A 20,318-nucleotide genomic window follows, 5' to 3' on the forward strand; every position below is an offset into this window, starting at 1 on the left:
GTTGGCTGCATATTTAAATGATGTGCTCCTTTCCATCCCGCATTACATTAAGCTGTAAGCCTAGGAACACTGCTTTTCATGTTTTCTTGGAATTCCTTATTTATATAGATTGCTTTAGGCTTAAATCGGAAGAAAATGTTGAGTTTTCATGGTTTTTGTTTTTTAATTAAAATAATGAGTTATTCTCATGGAGTTAACCTCCTGTTTTATTTTATTTCTAATTTGGCCGCGCTGCGCGGCTTCTGGGATCTTCATTCCTCAACCAGGCATCGAACTCGTGCCCGTGGCAGTGAAAGTGCCCAGTCCTAACTGCTGGACTGCCAGGGAATTCCACTGACCTCCTATTTTAAAATCTCTATCTCCTTAGTCAAATGTTTACATATACTTTTAAATTTATGGTGTACTTTGTATGTATTACCTTTAAACCTCGTCAGATCCTTAGTGGAACAAGTGGTATAAAAGGGCAATAAAATTATAGTAAATATCATGCCATTTCCTTTCGAATGCCTCAATTTGGTGAACCACAGTTCAGTTCTATCCACCCTCCCCCAACCCCTGCAATTCCTTACTGGTCTTGAATATGTTTTCGTCTTTCTGATTAGTTGCAAGTATAGAGGAGGAAAAAGTTATTTTTCCTACTACCCTACTAGATTCTCCAGCTGAGACCCAGTAAATTGGACTAACAAAAAGAAAAAAGCATACACATTTACTTAATATGTTTTAGGGACACAGGAGCCTTCATAAGGAAATGAAGACCTGAGGAACAGTTACACCTGATCAGTTTTATACTAGGTTGGGTGAAGAGTGGAAAGTTGTAGAAAGACATGAGAGACAAAAGGGTCTGAGCTAAGGGTAGTAAACTGGGAGGAACTTAGCAAGGCCTGTTTGTTTCCATTTTTCTTGGCTTCCCTCCGTCTTTGGAGATAAGGATGCTCCTTTCCTCCGGATATAAAGAAGGTACCTCTCACGTGGGGATCTTAGGACCTGCTCCAGAGGAAGGTCAGAGTTCTTCCTGAGTCTGCCATTTCTCAGTACACACCTGCCTTTTTTTAATATGTTGAAAATGGTGACATATCTCTGAATATTTTTCATTTTTTGAGCAGAAAGACCTTAATATATTTACCTCTGCATCCCTAGAACTTTGGACTTTGGCAAATTGTTGGCATTCAGATGTTCATTAAATAAATTACCATTTTGTATCTTCTACTTGAGTAAAAATCTGAGTGGTGACTTACATTTTAATTTTTCTTATTATTTGTCATACCTTTAGGACTCACATGGTTTTAAAATTGATTATTGGACTAAGTGTGTTGTATTTAAACCACATTGCTGGATGGATTTTTATTGATTTACTTTTCCCCCCATTAGATAAAGAGTCCTTTTACCCACTGATAGATGTGAATTGGTGGGTGGACAGTGCAGTGATTTTGGCTCGCTGCTCTGGTGCTTTGACTGTTTCGTCGGTGAAAACTTTGAAGAATTTACTGGGAAAATCCTGTGAATGGTTTGAACCATCCCCTCAAGTCACTGCTACCCATGATGGGGGATTTTTGATTTTGGAGGTAATGCTTTCCCTTTTAAAGCAATCAGTGTGTTTGAGAGTAAACATTTATTACCCCCAAAATCTAAATATCTGATTTTAATTTTGGTTATCCCATTATTTAATCTTGTCTTTAAAAAGAAAAATTTGTTATTGGAATCAGAACTTGGTGCAGTATAAAAAAGATCTATTGTTTAGACAATTTAAAAAAGTGCATTTGTATAAGAATGAAGAACATTTAGAGTCATTTTGCTCTCTGTAAAGCATTTCTTCCTCATTGACATGATAGCTTTTTTCTTTTTCCTGGATTAGTTATCTTAAAAATATAAATAATATCACTACCTAAGAAATGCAGTCTTTAACCTATTCCTATGAAATATGACAGCTTAAAACTTTTAGTTCTTTTATTAAGAAAAACTTGTTTATCATGACAAAAATTTTGAAAAGAGGCTAATATTTTAAAGTTATGTTTTGGTCATTTAAAATTATTTTAAGTCTTTCAAGGTAATGGCCTTCAATAGCCTTCACTTCAGTGCAGACTGACAAATGTCTTCTCCCCTTAAGTTTGGTACCGAGTCTAAAGATGTGCTTTAAAGAGAACCAGGGCTTAAAATCGAAGGCAACTGTGTTAGGTCTGGAATGAAAGTTATCGTTCAGACTTCAGACTCAGAACTTGGTGAAGACATTGTTTAAAAGCTGGGGAGCTATGCTTGATAAAGCAAATAAATACCTTCAGGTTCATGTTGCTAAATAGATGGAAAAAATCGTCTTTTCACAGCAGGTACAAAAATATCAAAAAGAAAGAAATTAACATTCTCAACTCCTTTATTTCCCTAAAGTAATTACCAGGTATATATTTTACAAGACCGTATTAATGACCTGTTATTAAAACAGGCTTTAGTTTTAGAGATTTGGAGCCAATAACTTCTGTGCTTATTTCTGGAGCTATTGATGTAAATATATAGCATTTGTTGTTGGGTTTCTTTGAGTTCCATTCTTAGTTTTAATCCCACGGCTGATGTAATGAATCAAACCAGAGTAGAATTAAAAATATTTTTCTCATTAGCTCTAAAAACGTATCTTTAGTTCCTCACTATTCACTTAACATCTCCTTTTTCAATTCAGTGCGAGATTAAACTTGCCCCCAAACGATCTCGTTTGGAGACAAGGGCGGGAGAAGAAGGTGAAGGAGAAGAGGATTCGGATTCCGATCAGGAAATATCTGCCAAGGCTCGCTACTTTGGTTATATAAAACAGGGCTTGTACTTAGTGACCGAGATGGAGCGGTTCGCACCAGCCCGGAAACGCCCTCGAACCATTACTAAAAACTACCGCCTGGTGAGCCTGCGGTCTACGACCCCAGAGGAGCTCTACCAGAGGAAGGTGAGGGTGTCCCTTTACTATCCACAGTCACAGCATCAGATTTGATTTGCCTCTATTGAGAAAAAACTATTTTTTTTTAATAAAGGAAGAAATTTAAAGAGGGGTTGTTATTATCGTTGACGTCTTAGCCACGTCAGTATGCTAAAGCTGCTGGGAATAATGCTGGTCTTTGTGCCTGAGCAGTCAGTCAGAGCAGTGGGTGGGAGGGGAGTTCATGTGGACCAATTGTCTACTTGGTGGCTCCACCCAGGTTTTCACTCCACTTCCTGTGGCCTTCAGCTCTCACTTCCTCTGTGTTGAAGTACAGCTGTCTCCTCAGACTGCAGCAGATGAGGGAAGAACTGCAGACTTGCTTTCTAGTCCGGGGTTTGCTTGGGAAGCAGATTTGATCACCACTGAGTATTCCACGTGTTTGTGCCGCACTGTCGCGGAGTCCTGGAGGAGGAGTCGGGCCGCCCTGCTGGTCCTGGTTTTGCCATTTTACTTTATAACCATGGGTGTTTCATCTCTGTTTCTCATCTTTCTGTTAAAGCGCTTAAAGGAAATACTTGATCTATCTGCCCCTTGTCATGTTTGTGAGCTTCTGGGGCCACAGTGCACATGAAGGTGGTTAGGAATGACCTACGCTATCATCGTTCATTCTGTCATCATTTTGACACTGCAGACTGCTTGGTAATGTCACATTCGTGTTCCATTTCCTTGTCCAAAGATCGAAAGTGAAGAGTATGAAGAAGCCTTGTCTCTGGCTCAGACCTACGGCCTGGATACTGACCTGGTGTATCAGAGGCAGTGGAGGAAGTCAGCTGTCAACATTGCTTCAATTCAGAATTACTTGGTATGTTTAAGATGTTGGGGAACATGCAGTAAAATTCAAACTTATGGAAAAACTTTTGGCTGTCGGGCTTCATGTTGGAGTACTTTTCACTGCTGACTTTTCTATGTGAAGTGTTTTATTCTACCTTGAAAAATTATCTTATCAGGTTCTGTCGGCCCTGCAGCTGGACGTTGGTGCAGAAGACATGTGACCAAATATTCACTGATAAACCAGCCAACTGCCTGGTCTTGGCCTGATCCTTTCCCTTCATCTACCTCAGTTAACCTCTGTTCACCTCCATCAGTCAGGGTCCTGTCAGAAGCCAGGAACCACCCAGTAATGTGAACAGGAAGTTTTAATATGGAGAGTTAATATTTTCTAGCAACAAGAGATTTACTATATGAGGGCAAAGAGAACTCTAAGGAATACCCTGGGGCTGAACGGCATGTACCCAAGGAGGGAACAAACTCGGAAGGGAGGGCTCCCCCTGGGCTGGGATTCAGGCTTCATTGGACAAGGAGTGGTTGCAGCACATTGGACGGCCGAGCAGTTCGCTGGAATGCCTGAGGCCACGGCTGGTCCATAGTAGCCAAGGCTGGCAGGCAGGGAAAGGTGGGATGGATGGGCCAGCTGGATGCCTGTTGCTAGGGTGGCCGTGAACTGAGGTTGGGGGGTCGAAAACCCCAGGGGCTGGTAAGTGGGGAGCCCCCCACCAGCATGAAGGCTGGTAGATAAGGAACCGTGGCCAGGACCTTTTTTCCACACCCTCTCCAGCATTTGTTGTTTGTAGATTTTCTGATGATGCCCATTCTAACTGGTGTGAGGTGATACCTCATTGTACATTCCCCCCGGAGTGTAGGCGAGCCTAGTTTAGGGAGCTTCCCCTTCAGGTGTCTGGGAGGATTCGCTGGGGAGGAATCTGTCCATGGGAGTGCAGCTGACACTAAGTGGGAAGTTGTCCTCCAAAGGAGGGAGGGGGACGTAAGCACCACCAGATGTCGCCTGCGGGCATTGCCAAGACCGGAGCCAGAACCAGCGCACACGTGGACTAGAGGCCAGAGCCTCTTCCTCTGCAGTGGCCTGCAGCGCCCTCTGTTGACACAGCTTAATGTCGTGTCAGCCGCAAATGGGAAAGGCTGTTTATCCCATAGCTGGCTCTGAAGAGTGCTTTTGAGGCTGAGAGGCAATAAATAGATAACTGTCATATCAGACTTGCCAAATACCCCCTTTTTGCTTAAATCCTGCAGTTAAATCCTTCCTGCTATGTGCTGCCACAGTTAGAGTTACTATGTTGGCTGTTTATTTGAATCATTGGCGCCTTTGTAAGGAAGTAGTTGGACTCATACCTATTTTTAGAAGGTGCTGACTTCTCATGTGACATTTAGGAAGGCACATACCTTTTCATGTAGGAATATTCTAAGAAGTGTTGGGAAATTTTCATGGTAGTTGTTTTCCGTAAAAATTCATGTACATGAGTAATTAAAAATAAATAAAAACGTAATCTGCAAAAGTTGTGTGTAAGAAGTTGATGCTTCACCCAAACGGGAAGATGAACTGTTAATACAAGCAAGATATCAGAGTTGAGAGAGCATGAAAGATAATGAAATAAAGGAAAAAGACAAAGTTGCTTGTATTTTCTTTAGAATATCAGAACAGCAAACCTGTATTATCTTTCTTTCTTTTGTGACTCAGGACAGTGAGCTCATGAGTTCATGTATATCCACTTAACGGCCTTTTCTGTAACACAGTAGAAAGCAGATTTGGTCTCTGAAGGAGCTCACAAATATTAGGAGAGACAAATTATGTACATTTTTTATGGGGGGAAATACTTAATTCAGCAAAATAAATAGGCAGTGAAGAGTAAAAGCACTATGCCAGGAATGAAAGGGGTACAGGAGTGGCATAAATATGGCCTTCGCTTTTAGGGAGCTTATAATCTTCCCGAGAAGACAAGCTTTATGCCTTCATTATAGAAATGACCATACAAGAAGATTGCGGACAAATGCTGTGGGAACCCAGTGAAGGTAGCAATCATTATAGACTCTGGTTATGGAAGTCTTCATATAGTGAAGATGTTTTGGGCAGGGATTTGAAAGGATTCAAAGTAGAGCTAGAAGAGAGGAAGGCATTCTTAATGGGACAAGTGGTAATGAGCAAATTAAAAGAAAATGAGCATGACTCATGAGGCCAGTGACTAAACCTGGCTTATTCATTGTTCTATTTTCATGGCACACAAAAAGTACTCAGTAAATATTTCCTGGATGAATGGCTCTGTAAGGAAACCAGTCTGTTGGATCTGAGATTCCATGATGGTGAACACTGGGGCATATTGATTAGAAAGATACATTGATTTGGGTTCCGGTGGGAAACCTTGCCAAAGGCAAGAGACTCCTGCAGTGTCCCAGTTGTTACGTGTCAATGACATGGACTGATACAGAGGCCATAGATGTGGAGAAGGGGATGTGAGTTCAGAGACATTTCAGGAAAGAATTGATATGAAGGAATGTGTAAAGGAATGTGTAGGGTATGAATCAGATTTTACCCTAAATTTGTATCCACAAGGGCTCTTTCTAGGAAGAGGGCAAGTCAGGAATTATGAATGGAGTCAGAGGAAGCTGTTGGGAGGGAAGTACATATGGGCCCTTCGTCTTTCCAAGGAACAACACACCATGACTTTTTATGATTAAATTATCATCTGTGGGCTTCCCTGGTGGTGCAGTGGTTGAGTCTGCCTGCCGATGCAGGGGACGCGGGTTCGTGCCCCAGTCTGGGAAGATCCCACATGCTGGAGCGGCTGGGCCCGTGAGCCATGGCTGCTGAGCCTGCACGTCCAGAGCCTGTGCTCCGCAATGGGAGAGGCCACAACAGTGAGAGGCCCGCGTACCGCAAAAAAAAAAAAAAAAAAAAAAAATCATCTGTGCTTTGGAGTACATCTCATGGTCAAGTAAATACAGAACCTTGACATGCTATGCCTCATTAGTTTTGTTTCAAAGTTAAACATGTTTGTTACAAGAAGATACATCTTGCCTTACTTCTTTATTTTTTACTCTTCTATACAGCCCAAGTGCAAACTAAAAAGCAACTAAAAAGTTTGGAAAGAGCTTTTTATGTTTCCAAAAAAGAGTACTGAACTTTGTGTTTCAGTGTGTTTTATTAGATGAAGAAAGAAAGCAGTTGGAATCACATGCCCTCTACCCAGTCCTAGTCACTGTTAGGAAAGTAGCTTTTTAATGTTGAGATGCTCTAGCAGCTGCTTGTAGCCAAGGTTTCAGGTAGCTCTACTCTCTTACGTATAGCTTTATAATTCTAGAAGGTAGTTTTCAGGTGCTCTCAGATATCATGGTTTCTTTAATGCCTCTGTTTTAAAATTTTCTCTATATCCAGAGTAAAATAAAGAAACGATCCTGGGTTCTTCATGAGTGCTTGGAAAGAGTTCCTGAAAATGTGGATGCTGCAAAAGAACTGCTTCAATATGGATTAAAAGGCACAGACCTGGAGGCTCTTTTAGCCATAGGGAAAGGAGCAGATGATGGCAGGTTGGTTCCGGAAAGATGTGGATAGAAGTAAAGGTGACTTTATGAAAACTTTTAAGCTGAGACATTGGAAAGGGTAAACTTTTCTTTATTTAGGTTATTCTGCAATGAAGCAGTTGCCTTTGATTAATGCTTTTTTATCTGAGGTCAGTTTTCTTTCCTTTAAGTTAAATACGTTTACATATGATAGCCTGATGCTAAGAAAAGAGCAAATTCTACAAACATTTATTGAATGCTGGCCGTTTCTAAGCTGTGAGGTTAAGGCGGCATGCACCTAGGTGCGCTTACCGGTGAACTGAACCACCGTAGGCAAGTCTGAGCTTCATTCACTTACTTTATGTGTAGCATTGTGTCCTTCTTCAGAGAATTACCTTGATTAAGTTATATATCTTGTGAAAGCATCTCATAAACTTTTTTTTTGAATTTTATTTTATTTTTTTAAACAGCAGGTTCTTATTAGTTATCCATTTTATACATATTAGTGTCTACATATCAATCCCAATCTCCCAATTCATCCCACCACCACCACAACCCCCCGCCACCTTCCCTGCTTGGTGTCCATACGTTTGTTCTCTACATCTGTGTCTCAATTTCTGCCCTGCAAACCGGTTCATCTGTACTGTTTTTCTAGGTTCCCAATATATGTGTTAATATACGATATTTGTTTTTCTCTTTCTGACTTTCTTCACTCTGTATGACAGTCTCTAGGTCCATCCACGTCTCTACAAGTGACCCAACTTCGTTCCTTTTTATGACTGATGTCTTCTTTATCCATTCGTCTGTCGATGGGCATTTAGGTTGCTTCCATGTCCTGGCTATTGTAAATAGTGCTGCAGTGAACATTGGAGTGCATGTGTCTTTTTGAATTATGGTTTTCTCTGGGTATATGCCCAGTAGTGGGATTGCTGGGTCACATGGTAGTTCTATTTTTAGTTTTTTAAGGAACCTCCATAGTGGCTGTATCAATTTACATTCCTACCAACAGTGCAAGAGGGTTCCCTTTTCTCCACACCCTCTCCAGCATTTGTTGTTTGTAGATTTTCCGATGATGCCCATTCTAACTGGTGTGAGGTGATACCTCATTGTACTTTTGATTTGCATTTCTATAATAATTAGTGATGTTGAGCAGCTTTTCATGTGCTTCTTGGCCATCTGTATGTCTTCTTTGGAGAAATGTCGATTTAGGTCTGCCCATTTTTGGATTGGGTTGTTTGTTTTTTTAATATTGAGCTGCATGAGCTGTTTATATATTTTGGAGATTAATCCTTTGTAAGTTGCTTCATCTGCAAATATTTTCTCCCATTCTGAGGGCTGTCTTTTCGTCTTGTTTGTAGTTTTCTTTGCTTTGCAAAAGCTTTTAAGTTTCATTAGGTCTCATTTGTTTGTTTTTGTTTTTATTTCCATTGCTCTAGGAGGTGGATCAAAAAAGATCTTTCTGTGATTTATGTTAAAGAGTGTTCTTCCTATGTTTTCCTCTAAGAGTTTTATAGTGTCCGGTCTTACATTTAGGTCTCTAATCCATTTTGAGTTTATTTTTGTGTATGGTGTTCGGGAGTGTTCTAATTTCATTCTTTTGCATGTAACTGTCCAGTTTTCCCAGTACCACTTATTGAAGAGATTGTCTTTTCTCCGTTGTATATCTTTGCCTCCTTTGTCATAGATTAGTTGAGCATAGGTGCGTGGGTTTATCTCTGGGCTTTCTGTCCTGTTCCATTGATCTATATTTCTGTTGTGCCAGTACCATATTGTCTTGATTACTGTAGCTTTGTAGTATAGTCTGAAGTCAGGGAGTCTGATTCCTCCTGCTCCATTTCTTTCCCTCAAGACCGCTTTGGCTATTCGGGGTCTTTTGTGTCTCCATACAAATTTTAAGAGTTTTTGTTCTAGTTCTGAAAAAAATGCCATTGGTAATTTGATAGGGATTGCACTGAATCTGTAGATTGCTTTGGGTAGTAGAGTCATTTTCACAATATTGATTCTTCCAATCCAAGAACATGGTATATCTCTCCATTTGTTTGTATCATCTCTAATTTCTTTCATCAGTGTCTTATAGTTTTCTGCATACAGGTCTTTTGTCTCCCTAGGTAGGTTTATTCCTAGGTATTCTTTTTGTTGCAGTGGTAAATGGGACTGTTTCCTTAATTTCTCTTTCAGATTTTTCATCATTAGTGTATAGGAATGCAAGAGATTTCTTGCATTAATTTTGTATCCTGCAACTTTACCAGATTCATTGATTAGCTCTAGTAGTTTTCTGGTGGCATCTTTAGGATTCTCAATGTATGTTTGATCTCTATGTATGTATGATTCTCATGTCATGTGCAAACAGTGACAGTTTTACTTCTTTTCCAATATGTATTCCTTTTATTTCTTTTTCTTCTCTGATTGTCGTGGCTAGGACTTCCAAAACTATGTTGAATAATAGTGGTGAGAGTGGACATGCTTGTCTTCTTCCTGATCTTAGAGGAAATGATTTCAGTTTTTCACTACTGAGAATGATGTTTGCTGTGGGTTTGTCATATATGGCCTTTATTATGTTGAGGTAGGTTTCCTCTATGCCCACTTTCTGGAGGGTTTTTGTCATAAATTTGTGTTGAATTTTGTCAAAAGCTTTTTCTGCATCTATTGAGATGGTCATATGGTTTTTATTCCTCAGTTTGTTAACATGGTGTATCACAATGATTGATTTGCATATATTGAAGAATCCTTGCATCCCTGGGATAAATCCCACTTGATCATGGTATATGATCCTTTTAATGTGTTGTTGGATTCTGTTTGCTAGTATTTTGTTGAGGATTTTTGCATCTATATTCATCAGTGATATTGGTCTGTAATTTTCTTTTTTTGTAGTGTCTTTGTCTGGTTTTGGTATCAGGGTGATGGTGGCCTTGTAGAATGAGTTTGGGAGTGTTCCTCCCTCTGCTATATTTTGGAAGAGTATGAGAAGGATGGGTGTTAGCTCTTCTCTAAATGTTTGATTGAATTCACCTGTGAAGCCATCTGGTCCTGGGCTTTTGTTTGTTGGAAGATTTTTAATCACAGTCTCAATTTCACTGCTTGTGATTGTTCTGCTCATATTTTCTATTTCTTCCTGGTTCAGTCTTGGAAGGTTATACCTTTCTAACAATTTTTCCATTTCTTCCAGGTTGTCCATTTTATTGGCATAGAGTTGCTTGTAGTAGTCTCTTAGGATGCTTTGTATTTCTCTGGTGTCTGTTGTAACTTCTCCTTTTTCATTTCTAATTTTATGGATTTGAGTCCTCTCCCTCTTTTTTCTTGATGAGTCTGGCTAAAGGTTTATCAATTTTGTTTACCTTCTCAAAGAACCAGCTTTTAGTTTTATTGATTTTTGCTGTTGCCTTCTTTGTTTCTATTTCATTTATTTCTGCTCTGATCTTTATGATTTCTTTCCTTCTACTAACTTTGGGTTTTGTTTGTTCGTCTTTCTCTAGTTCCTTTAGGTGTAAGGTTAGGTTTTCATTTGAGATGTTTGTTGTTTCTTGAGGTAGGATTGTATTTCTATAAACTTCCCTCTTAGAACTGCTTTTGCTGCATCCCATAGGTTTTGGATCGTCGTGTTTTCATTGTCATTTGTCTCTAGGTATTTTGGGATTTCCTCTTGATTTCTTCAATGATCTCTTGATTATTTAGTAACGTATTGTTTAGCCTCCATGTGTTTGTGTTTACGTTTTTTTCCCTGTAATTGATTTCTAATCTCATAGCATTGTGGTAGGAAAAGATGCTTGATATGATTTTAGTTTTCTTAAATTTACTGAGGCTTGATCTGTGACCCAAGAGGTGATCTATCCTGGAGAATGTTCTGTGTGCACTTGAGAAGAAAGTGTAATCTGCTCTTTTGGGATGGAATGTCGTATAAATGTCAATTAAATCTATCTGGTCTATTGTGTCATTTAAAGCTTGTGTTTCCTTATTAATTTTCTGTTTGGAAGATCTGTCCATTGGTGTAAGTGAGGTGTTAAAGTCCCCCACTGTTATTGTGTTACTGTTGATTTCCTCTTTTATGGCTGTTAGCATTTGCCTTATGTACTGAGGTGCTCCTATGTTGGGTGCATATATATTTATAATTGTTTTATCTTCTTCTTGGATTGATCCCTTGATCATTATGTAGTGTCCTTCTTTGTCGCTTGTAATAGTCTTTATTTTAAAGTCTATTTTATCTGATATGAGTATTGCTACTCCAGCTTTCTTTTGATTTCCATTTGCATGGAATATCTTTTTCCATCCCCTCACTTTCAGTCTGTATGTGTCCCTATGCCTGGAGTGGGTCTCTTGTAGACAGCATATATATGGGTCTTGTTTTTGTATCCATTCAGCAAGCCTGTGTCTTTTGGTTGGAGCATTTAATCCATTCACATTTAAGGTAATTATCGGTAAGTATGTTCCTACTACCATTTTCTTAATTCTTATGGGTTTGTTTTTGTAGGTCCTTTTCTTCTCTTGTGTTTCCCACTTAGCGAAGTTCCTTCAGCATTTGTTGTAGAGCTGGTTTGGTGGTGCTGGTGCTGTTATCTTTTGCTTGTCTGTAAAGCTTTTGATTTCTCCATCAAACCTGAATGAGATCCTTGCCAGGGAGAGTAGTCTTGATTGTAGGTTCTTCCCTTTCATCAATTTAAATATGTCATGCCACTCCCTTCTGGCTTGTAGACTTTCTGCTGAGAAGTCAGCTGTTAACCTTATTGGAGTTCCCTTGTATGTTATTTGTCATTTTTCCCTTGCTGCTTTCAATAATTTTTCTTTGTCTTTAATTTTTGCCAGTTTGATTACTATGTGTCTCGGCATGTTTCTCCTTGGGTTTATCCTGCCTGGGACTCTGCCCTTCCTGGACTTGGGTGGCTGTTTCCTTTCCCATGTTAGGGAAGTTTTTGACTATAATCTCTTCAAATATTTTCTCGTGTCCTTTCTCTCTCTCTTCTCCTTCTGGGACCCCAGAATTTCTTGCGTTTAATGTCGTCCCAGAGGTCTCTTAGACTGTCTTCATTTCTTTTCATTCTTTTTTCCTTATTCTGTTCCGCAGCAGTGAATTCCACCTTTCTGTCTTCCAGCTCACTTATCCGTTCTTCTGCCTCAGTTATTCTGCTGTTGATTCCTTCTAGTGTAGTTTTCATTTCAGTTATTGTATTGTTCATCTCTGTTTGTTTGTTCTTTAATTCTTCTAGGTCTTTGTTAAACATTTCTTGCATCTTCTCAATCTTCGCCTCCATTCTTTTTCTGAGGTCCTAGATTATCTTCAGTATCATTATTCTGAATTCTTTTTCTGGAAGGTTGCCTATCTCCACTTCATTTAGTTGTTTTTCTGGGGTTTTATCTTTTTCCTTCATCTGCTACATAGCCCTCTGCCATTTTGTCTTGTCTGTCTTTCTGTGAATGTGGTTTTTGTTCCACAGGCTGCAGGATTGTAGTTCTTCTTGCTTCTGCTGTCTGCCCTCTGGTGGATGAGGCTATCTGAGAGGCTTGTGCAAGTTTCCTGATGGGAGGGACTGGTGGTTGGTAGAGCTGGGTGTTGCACTGGTGGGCAGAGCTCAGTAAAACTTTAATCTGCTTGTCTGCTGATGGGTTGGGCTGGGTTCCCTCCCTGTTGGTTGTTTGGCCTGAGGCGACCCAGCACTGGAGCCTTCCCGGGCTCTTTGGTGGTCCTAATGGCAGACTCTGGGAGGGCTCACGCTAAGGAGTACTTCCCAGAACTTTTGCTGCCAGTGTCCTTGTCCTCACCCCCTGCCTCTGCAGGAGACCCTCCAATACTAGCAGGTAGGTCTGGTTCAGTCTCTTACGGGGTCACTGCTCCTTCCCCTGGTTCCTGATGCGCACACTACTTTGTGTGTGCCCTCCAAGAGCGGAGTCTCTGTTTCCCCCAGTCCTGTTGAAGTCCTGCAATCAAACCCGGCTAGCCTTCGAAGTCTGATTCTCTAGGAATTCCCCCTCCTGTCGCCAGACCCCCAGGGTGGGAAGCCTGACCCTGGGAGGGGCTCAGAACGTTCACTCCAGTGGATGGAGTTTTGTGGTGTAATTGTTCTCCAGTTCGTGAGTCACCCACCCAGCGGTCTTGGGATTTGATCTTACGTGATTGCGCCCCTCCTGCCGTCTCACTGCGGCCTCTCCTTTGCCTGTGGACGTGGGGTTTCTGGTGAGCTCGTGTCTTCCTGTCGATGATCGTTCAGCACTTGTTGTGATTCCGGTGCTCTCACAGGAGGGGGTCACCTCATAAACTTTTAAGCACCCTACAGATGTCAGTTAATAACAGCAATAAAGTTATTTGAGAAGAGCTGCTGTTCATCAAACATTTGGAACTTTTGGGGGGATATAAGTGTGATAGTGTATTTGATAAGTAATTTAAATGAGACTGACGTTCATTACCATTTTAAAACCTTAAATAGAAGTGATTCACATTGTAAACTCTGGGCAACGTTTTCTTCATAGGCTGTTTCACATTGGGTGACTCTAGCCTCCCATGTTTTCGTAAGCAGTTTTCATTTTCTTGATATTCAGAGTTTCTACATGTGATGATTACTGATGACTTTTTGCCCATCCTATGGACATAAATGAAAGAATTGCTTTGCTTATAATAAATAGCAAAAGCTTTCTTTCAAATAATTGCTTGTTTCTGTTTCTGCAGAAACCAATGTAATAAAATCAAAGTAGGAGAAGGTACTTCACTATATGAAATTTAAAAAAAATACACAGATTTGGGTTTTCTTTTTTTCTCACAGATTTACACTACTTGGTGAAATGGACATTGACGGTATCCCTTACGAGGAGCTTTCCCCACCTGATGAAGAGCCTGCCGAGAAGAAAAAGGAGAAGGAGCTCAGGAAGAGACAAGAACTACTTAAATTAGTGAACTTTTCAAAGTAAATGATTTATTACTGTTCATTTGGTAATTTCTTTAAAATACCTAGTAATCTAAGTATGTTCTTTACTAGTGACAATTGCTGTACATTATGTTGGCAAGTTAAATCAAATGCATTTAGTATTGTTTTACCCTTGTGCTTTTGTGTACTGTTCCCTGAATTTGAGGCTTAATAGAATATTGATCATTTTATTCTATTTTAGATCTTAGAGAAATGTGCTTGTAGGTAAATATAAGTGGCCTAATACAGTTGTTCAAAACAGGTTAACACTGGAACAAAAGGAACTTTGCCGTTGTAGACTGAAATTATTAACCTACTTAGATCGACTCGCAACATATGAGGTAAGGAGTAGTTTTTTGTTTGTTTGTTTGTTTTATTTTTGCGGTACACAGGCCTCTCACTGTTGCGGCCTCTCCTGCTGCAGAGCACAGGCTCCGGATGGGCAGGCTCAGCGGCCATGACTCACGGGCCCAGCCTCTCCGCGGCATGTGGGATCTTCCTGGACCGGGGCACGAACCCGCGTCCCCTGCATCGGCAGGCGGACTCTCAACCACTGTGCCACCAGGGAAGCCCAGGAGTAGTTATAATCAAACCAGTTATGTTCATTTGATCTGTCATTATAAATGCTAAGGCTGCCTTCGTATCTGATATTCTTGGTCTTTAGAACTATTTATGTGGGAAAAGTTCATTTTGTATAGAAGCAGGTTCTCTTATACATCAGTTTTGGTAAAATTTAGAGATTCATGGAAGGCCAGAAGTTGCTTTGTTAGTCTGGGGAGTAGAAATGCTTAAGCCATCTCTGAGAATCTATGTTTCTTAGGTTTATGATCCTTTTCATTTACTTTTATTTTACATTTAAACTTTAGGTTATGGCATATACCTGTCTATAGTACCAAATTCAGTACACACTGGGTTTTAATAATCCTAATATGACTATTTCTGACTTGTTTAATTTTAATGATTTATTAGTGGTTTGAATTTAGTTGGTTAAACTTTGATCCTAATTATGGCCAGAGTTAGTCACTTGAACTTAAAGCGTACTTCAAAATTGTTTCTTCGGGACCACAACCACAAATATCCCATGTTGGGCATTTCAGTAGCACTCTGTACCATGAGATTTAGGTATTGTTAAAGGCGCGAGAAGCAGTTCATAAAATAGACATAGTTTAGATTGCTTTTTCACATGACCCTCATAGCTTACGTTACCCAGGATTTAGTATAAATTTCCCACCTTTGAAATTTGACTTCATTTGCAGTTTACTTCCTCCATCTCTCTCAGCCTCCCTTTTGTGGTCACACCGTGGCTTTTGGTATTGGCGCATAGTAGGGACTCAGTAAACATCACTTCCTATGTGTTTCCCTTTACCTGTTCTTACTGCCTGTTCGTCTTCCCTACTAGATTTTGAGCTACTTGGAGATCAGGGAAGCTGTATTATTGTTCACTGTGTCACCACTGCCTATCACAGTGCCCCTTGCACATTATTGACCCCTAATAAATATCTGATTAAAGAATGAATGGTTCAGTCTGCAGTTTACATAGATCATTCCAGCAGCAGTAAAGTTAATCTAAAGTTCTCACACAGATATGACAGGTGCCCATAGTACATAGCCATGTATAACTGTTGCTTATTCGTTTTTACCGGGTGGTGGATTTTGCTTGTCCTACTGTAATTTTACTGCCTATTTCATTTACTTCTGGATTTTTTTTCAATTAACAGCATTTATAAATACAGCCATTTTCCAAATAAAGACAAGAATGCAGATGTAGTACTTTAGTTAACAGTTGAGAGTTTAATTAATTCAGGCCTTATTTATTTAGGTAGGCAGAGCTGTAATGGTTTTTAATATTTTCTTGTCACCCATATTTAAAGGCCTTTCCATTAAATCACTGTTTCCCCTCAGGAAATCCTCAGAGTGCCTCATGCATCTGAACAGAGATATGATGCTGAATTCTTTAAGAAGTTCAGAAATCAGAATATTGTTCTCTCAGCAAGAACTTATGCTCGGGTAATTTCTTTTTTGTAAAAAAAACAGTTATGGTTATTAACACTTTCTAAGTCTTTGAGCCATGCAGTTAATGTTATTGCATGCCTATATCATTACATTTCCTTTCTGTGTTGTACTATATTAATAACTGTAGAGAAAATAGAATCATGTTAAAAATTTTTTATTCATTATTCTGAGTTCTAAAAATAATTTTTAGAACATTAGGTTGAGAAAAGTGATACAGACCTGGAAAAATCAGGAATCTTTCAAAGCACTTCATATCAGAACTGCATAAAAAAGTTAATTTTAAGGTTTTGAATGTTGTCATACAAAATCACTCCTTTATTTCTAAGGTTCACGTTAGAAACTTGCCCTTGCCTTCTGTACAGGAAAGTAATGTACAAGCCCTAGAAATTCTGTTCACTTACCATGGATCTGACCTGCTTCCTCATCGCCTCGTGATTCTCTCCAATTTCCCAGAGACCACTTCTCCACATGAATATTCCGTTTTGCTCCCTGAAGCTTGGTATGTACTATGTTCACTGAATTTTACCTTTTTGCTAAGTAACAATTTTTGTTTCATGCTAAACATCTTAAATTAAAAAAATTTAAAATGTAAACAATTTAAACTTTTTTTTCTGATTATAAAATTATTTCTAACTTATTTTTACGTGATCCTGAGGCCAAACCAAAATATGTCTAGCATGATAGGATTACTGTAACGTACGGAATGTGAACTTTGCTTTTTTTTTTTGAAAGTCTTCTGCTACTAAAAAAAAAAAAAAAAAAGAAAGTCTCCTAGCTTTATGGCTATGTAGTCAATATATACTGTTTTATGGTTAAGAACAGTTTTTAGGATAACAGTGTCTGTTTGAATTAGTTGTGTCTTTCAGAAATTGAAGTGTAGTTCTGACAATATTAGGTTGTAGGTCCAGGGAACCCAGGAATGTCTTGGGGATCCTGCTTTTCTCAACAACCTTTTCTCCCTATGAAATTCCAGAGGCACAAAGACAGATGGGAAATCAGAGTACCTCTTTCCCATTATACTAATGCTCCTTATCTCAGTTGAAGGCTTTTTGATAATCGGGTTGTGACATAGACTCTTAAGACCAGTGGGACCATTAAGACCCAGTTGTACCATCTGGTGGGCTTCCAAAGGCCAGAACATCACTTCCTGAGAATGAAGAAAAGAGAATATACAGTTGACCCTTGAACAACACGGGTTCAAACTGTGCAGTTCCACTCACACATGGACTTTTTTCAGTAGTAAATACTACAAAAACGACATGATCCTCAGTTGGCCGAATCTGAGGATGTGGAACTATGTGTACAGAGGATCCACGTGCATGGAGGGCTGACTATAAGTTATATAGGGGTTTTTGACTGCATGGAGGGTTGACACCCTTATCCTCCCTGTTGTTCCAGATTCAGCTGTGTTTGCCTCAGTGTGTAGCCTGGAGATGGGCAGGTCATCAGCCCCAGGCCTGAATGCCGCCTGGGAGTAGCATACCTTGCCTCTGTCTGACCACATAGAGGCAGAAGGGAAGAATATGTCCATTTGTGAGACCTTTTATATCTGGTAAACTAGCCCACTAGTAAATGTGGCTCAGTCATTAATTGCATCCTTTCTGAATTTGCCCAGTCTTAAAAAGAGTTGAGAGTCCCTGTCTTGCTTACTCATGTTGCATACTTTTAGTAATAGGTGAATTGGTCTGTATGAAATCTGCTTGTAAACTATAAAATACACTGTAAGGGATTATGACGGCTCTGACTGAAATCATTGTTACAGACTCTAGCTACTGGCAACTTACAGTGATATGGGGAGGGCACTGGATCATGTGGCTTCCTCATTCCTCCTCTGCACCTCCCCTGCTAGTTGTAGGCTTAGGTGTTGACGATAATGACCAGCATTTATACAGTAATTACTATGCATTTGGCACATACTTACATCCCGTCTCCCAACACCTTTGGTATTATCTCTGTTATTATAGAAAGCTGAGATTTACAGAGGCTTAATAGCATATTAAACTTTATGTAAGTGCAGCCAGGATTTGAACCTATTTTTATTTAGAGTTGTAAGTCAGTAAGCTCTAAAAATAGAAGTTATAAACTCCCTATTTTGCATTACTGTTAGTACTAAAATGTAATTCTTTGTTATGATAAAAGTGAGCAAAAAGAAAAAGCTTGGGATATACCTTTCAAGCAGTTTCTTTTAGATCTGAATACTGATAAGTAAATGTAGTCTATAAATATGTATTTATAAATATTTAACAATTAATTCATTTATTTTCTGCCTATTCACAAAATAGATCTAATCTGAATGGAAATGACCTTTTCTACTGTACATTGTTAGTATAGAGAAAAGGGCCACTGTCTTAACGTTTTTTCTAAAGGTAGTTTCTCCTTAGATTTGAACTCATTTATTTGCATTGTCTTCTGATGATTGCTTAGATAAACGTTTGATTTTAACCTGAAATTTCAGAATTGGTTTTTAGAATAGTTTTACAATGCCCAGTGCTATATGTTATCTTTGAAAGCCCTATCTATGGTTCCTTTATGGTGGCTGTCATAACCGATTTAAATGGCAGTAAATACTTTGGGTATATCATTGCAGCAGAGGGTAATTAGATGTTATTTCTAATCTTTCTTGTGGGATGTGTTGCTTAGACAAACTTGGAAAAGACTGATTTCTTGTGAGTCCTTAAGTTATAATCATTTTAAATATATTGAGAAAATATAGATTTATTTTTTTGTTAATATTTGTTTCTCAAGAAAGTCTTTCACATTGATTATGTTTTTGCTATAGTTAGAAAGACTGAGAAAGAACAATAGATTTTAATAGTAATGTCTGTTATGTGACTGCAAAGCGAAACCACAGTTGTTTCAGGCATAGCCTCTTCTATGAGGTCTTCAGTAATTATTCCTTTCCCTATATTCTCATAATTCTTTGTTCATTCTTGCAGTATAGCACTTTTTATTTTGTATTATAGTCAGTCATTTTTATTACTGCCTTTCTCCCCCTTGTTCTCTTCTTTAATAAACACCCAGCCTTAAACTCACTAACTTCAAGATGGAGGCCATCTCTTGCTGAGTTTTGGATCCTCAGGGCCCAGGTGTTTGTGTAGTGGTTCTCTAAACTTGTTTGCTAACTGGATAAATTAGGTCCATTTTATGCCTGTTTACAAAAGAGATGAAAAGATGTCCTGCAGGGACATCTTTGCAACAGAATATGCTTTCGCTTATTAACAAGGGAGGTGTCCAGGTAATGTTTCTCCAAGGCTCCCACAGCCTTAAAGATTCAATTGCTATTTTAGCCCATAGGTGAAGCCTGTACTCTTCTACCCTATTCAAAGTTTTGCTCTAATGGACGTGGAGATCCATAAGATACAATCGTAGGACTTATTTCCCTTTTTTAGGAAATATATTTTTTGAGTACTTGCTATTCATTTTCAAATCACTTGGCAACTTTGGGTCAGATGGACACAAAGTGTCTGATTGTTGGAATGTAAACACCCCTCGCTGTTTGACTGAGCCCTTCTGCATGCCTGGCGCTATGGTAGGGTCTGGAAGTGAGTGAACACGGCTCCTCTTCAGCAGGAGTCATCAGGTACGGTTTACACAGGAACAGAAGTTCCTGCTTGCGGCATCATGCTTTCAAACTGAGGAAGAGATGAGTTGAAATGACTCTAAATCTGCAGCCTTTTTTGCTTTCTCTCTTCTTCTCCTCGGTTACAATGTTTGCCAGCTCCTGAAATGGTCTTGCCACTTCCTTGTTTACTGCCTCGGACAGCTGAAGAACTTTCTGTGTGCATGCCTTGTTTTTCTGTGAGTGTATACATTGCTCAGTGGTAGAGCCTATATTTCATCCTGCTTTATCTTCTCTTCAGCCCGCCAACTTGTATTTTTCAAGTAATAATGACTTTTTAATGATCTGTTGAATTGATTAGAAACAAGTCACTAAGCTCTAAATGGACAGCTCCCAAACGCAGAATGACCGCGTAGCTCCCCACTGCCTTCAGATTGCTGTTGGGACACTCAGTACAGGGCCCCGCTCTCTCCACTCTGCCACACTGGCAGTCCCATGAACATACCAGGCCTTCCCTCCCCGCCCCCCTTAGGGCTTTTCAAGGTTAGTGTGCTCCCGCTGGGTGTGCCCTCCTGGATCTTCACATGACTTGCTCTCTGCTCAAAGGCTCCCT

The 20,318-nt window shown here is 39.6% G+C and overlaps 1 protein-coding gene across 1 annotated transcript in view; it reads left to right on the top strand.

Moving 5' to 3' along the window:
- Positions 1-20,318, top strand: part of NBAS (NBAS subunit of NRZ tethering complex) — a 363,692-nt gene that overhangs the window by 91,642 nt on the left and 251,732 nt on the right. Inside the window, exons 14-21 of the mRNA XM_065891748.1 lie at positions 1,369-1,562; positions 2,666-2,923; positions 3,633-3,758; positions 7,122-7,273; positions 13,993-14,133; positions 14,396-14,474; positions 16,036-16,140; positions 16,509-16,645. Of these exons, the coding sequence (XP_065747820.1) occupies positions 1,369-1,562; positions 2,666-2,923; positions 3,633-3,758; positions 7,122-7,273; positions 13,993-14,133; positions 14,396-14,474; positions 16,036-16,140; positions 16,509-16,645 (1,192 nt within the window). The remainder of the gene's footprint in view (positions 1-1,368; positions 1,563-2,665; positions 2,924-3,632; positions 3,759-7,121; positions 7,274-13,992; positions 14,134-14,395; positions 14,475-16,035; positions 16,141-16,508; positions 16,646-20,318) is intronic.

This window comes from Phocoena phocoena, chromosome 14 (genome assembly GCF_963924675.1).
Source record: "Phocoena phocoena chromosome 14, mPhoPho1.1, whole genome shotgun sequence".
NCBI classification, from domain to species: Eukaryota; Metazoa; Chordata; class Mammalia; order Artiodactyla; family Phocoenidae; genus Phocoena; species Phocoena phocoena.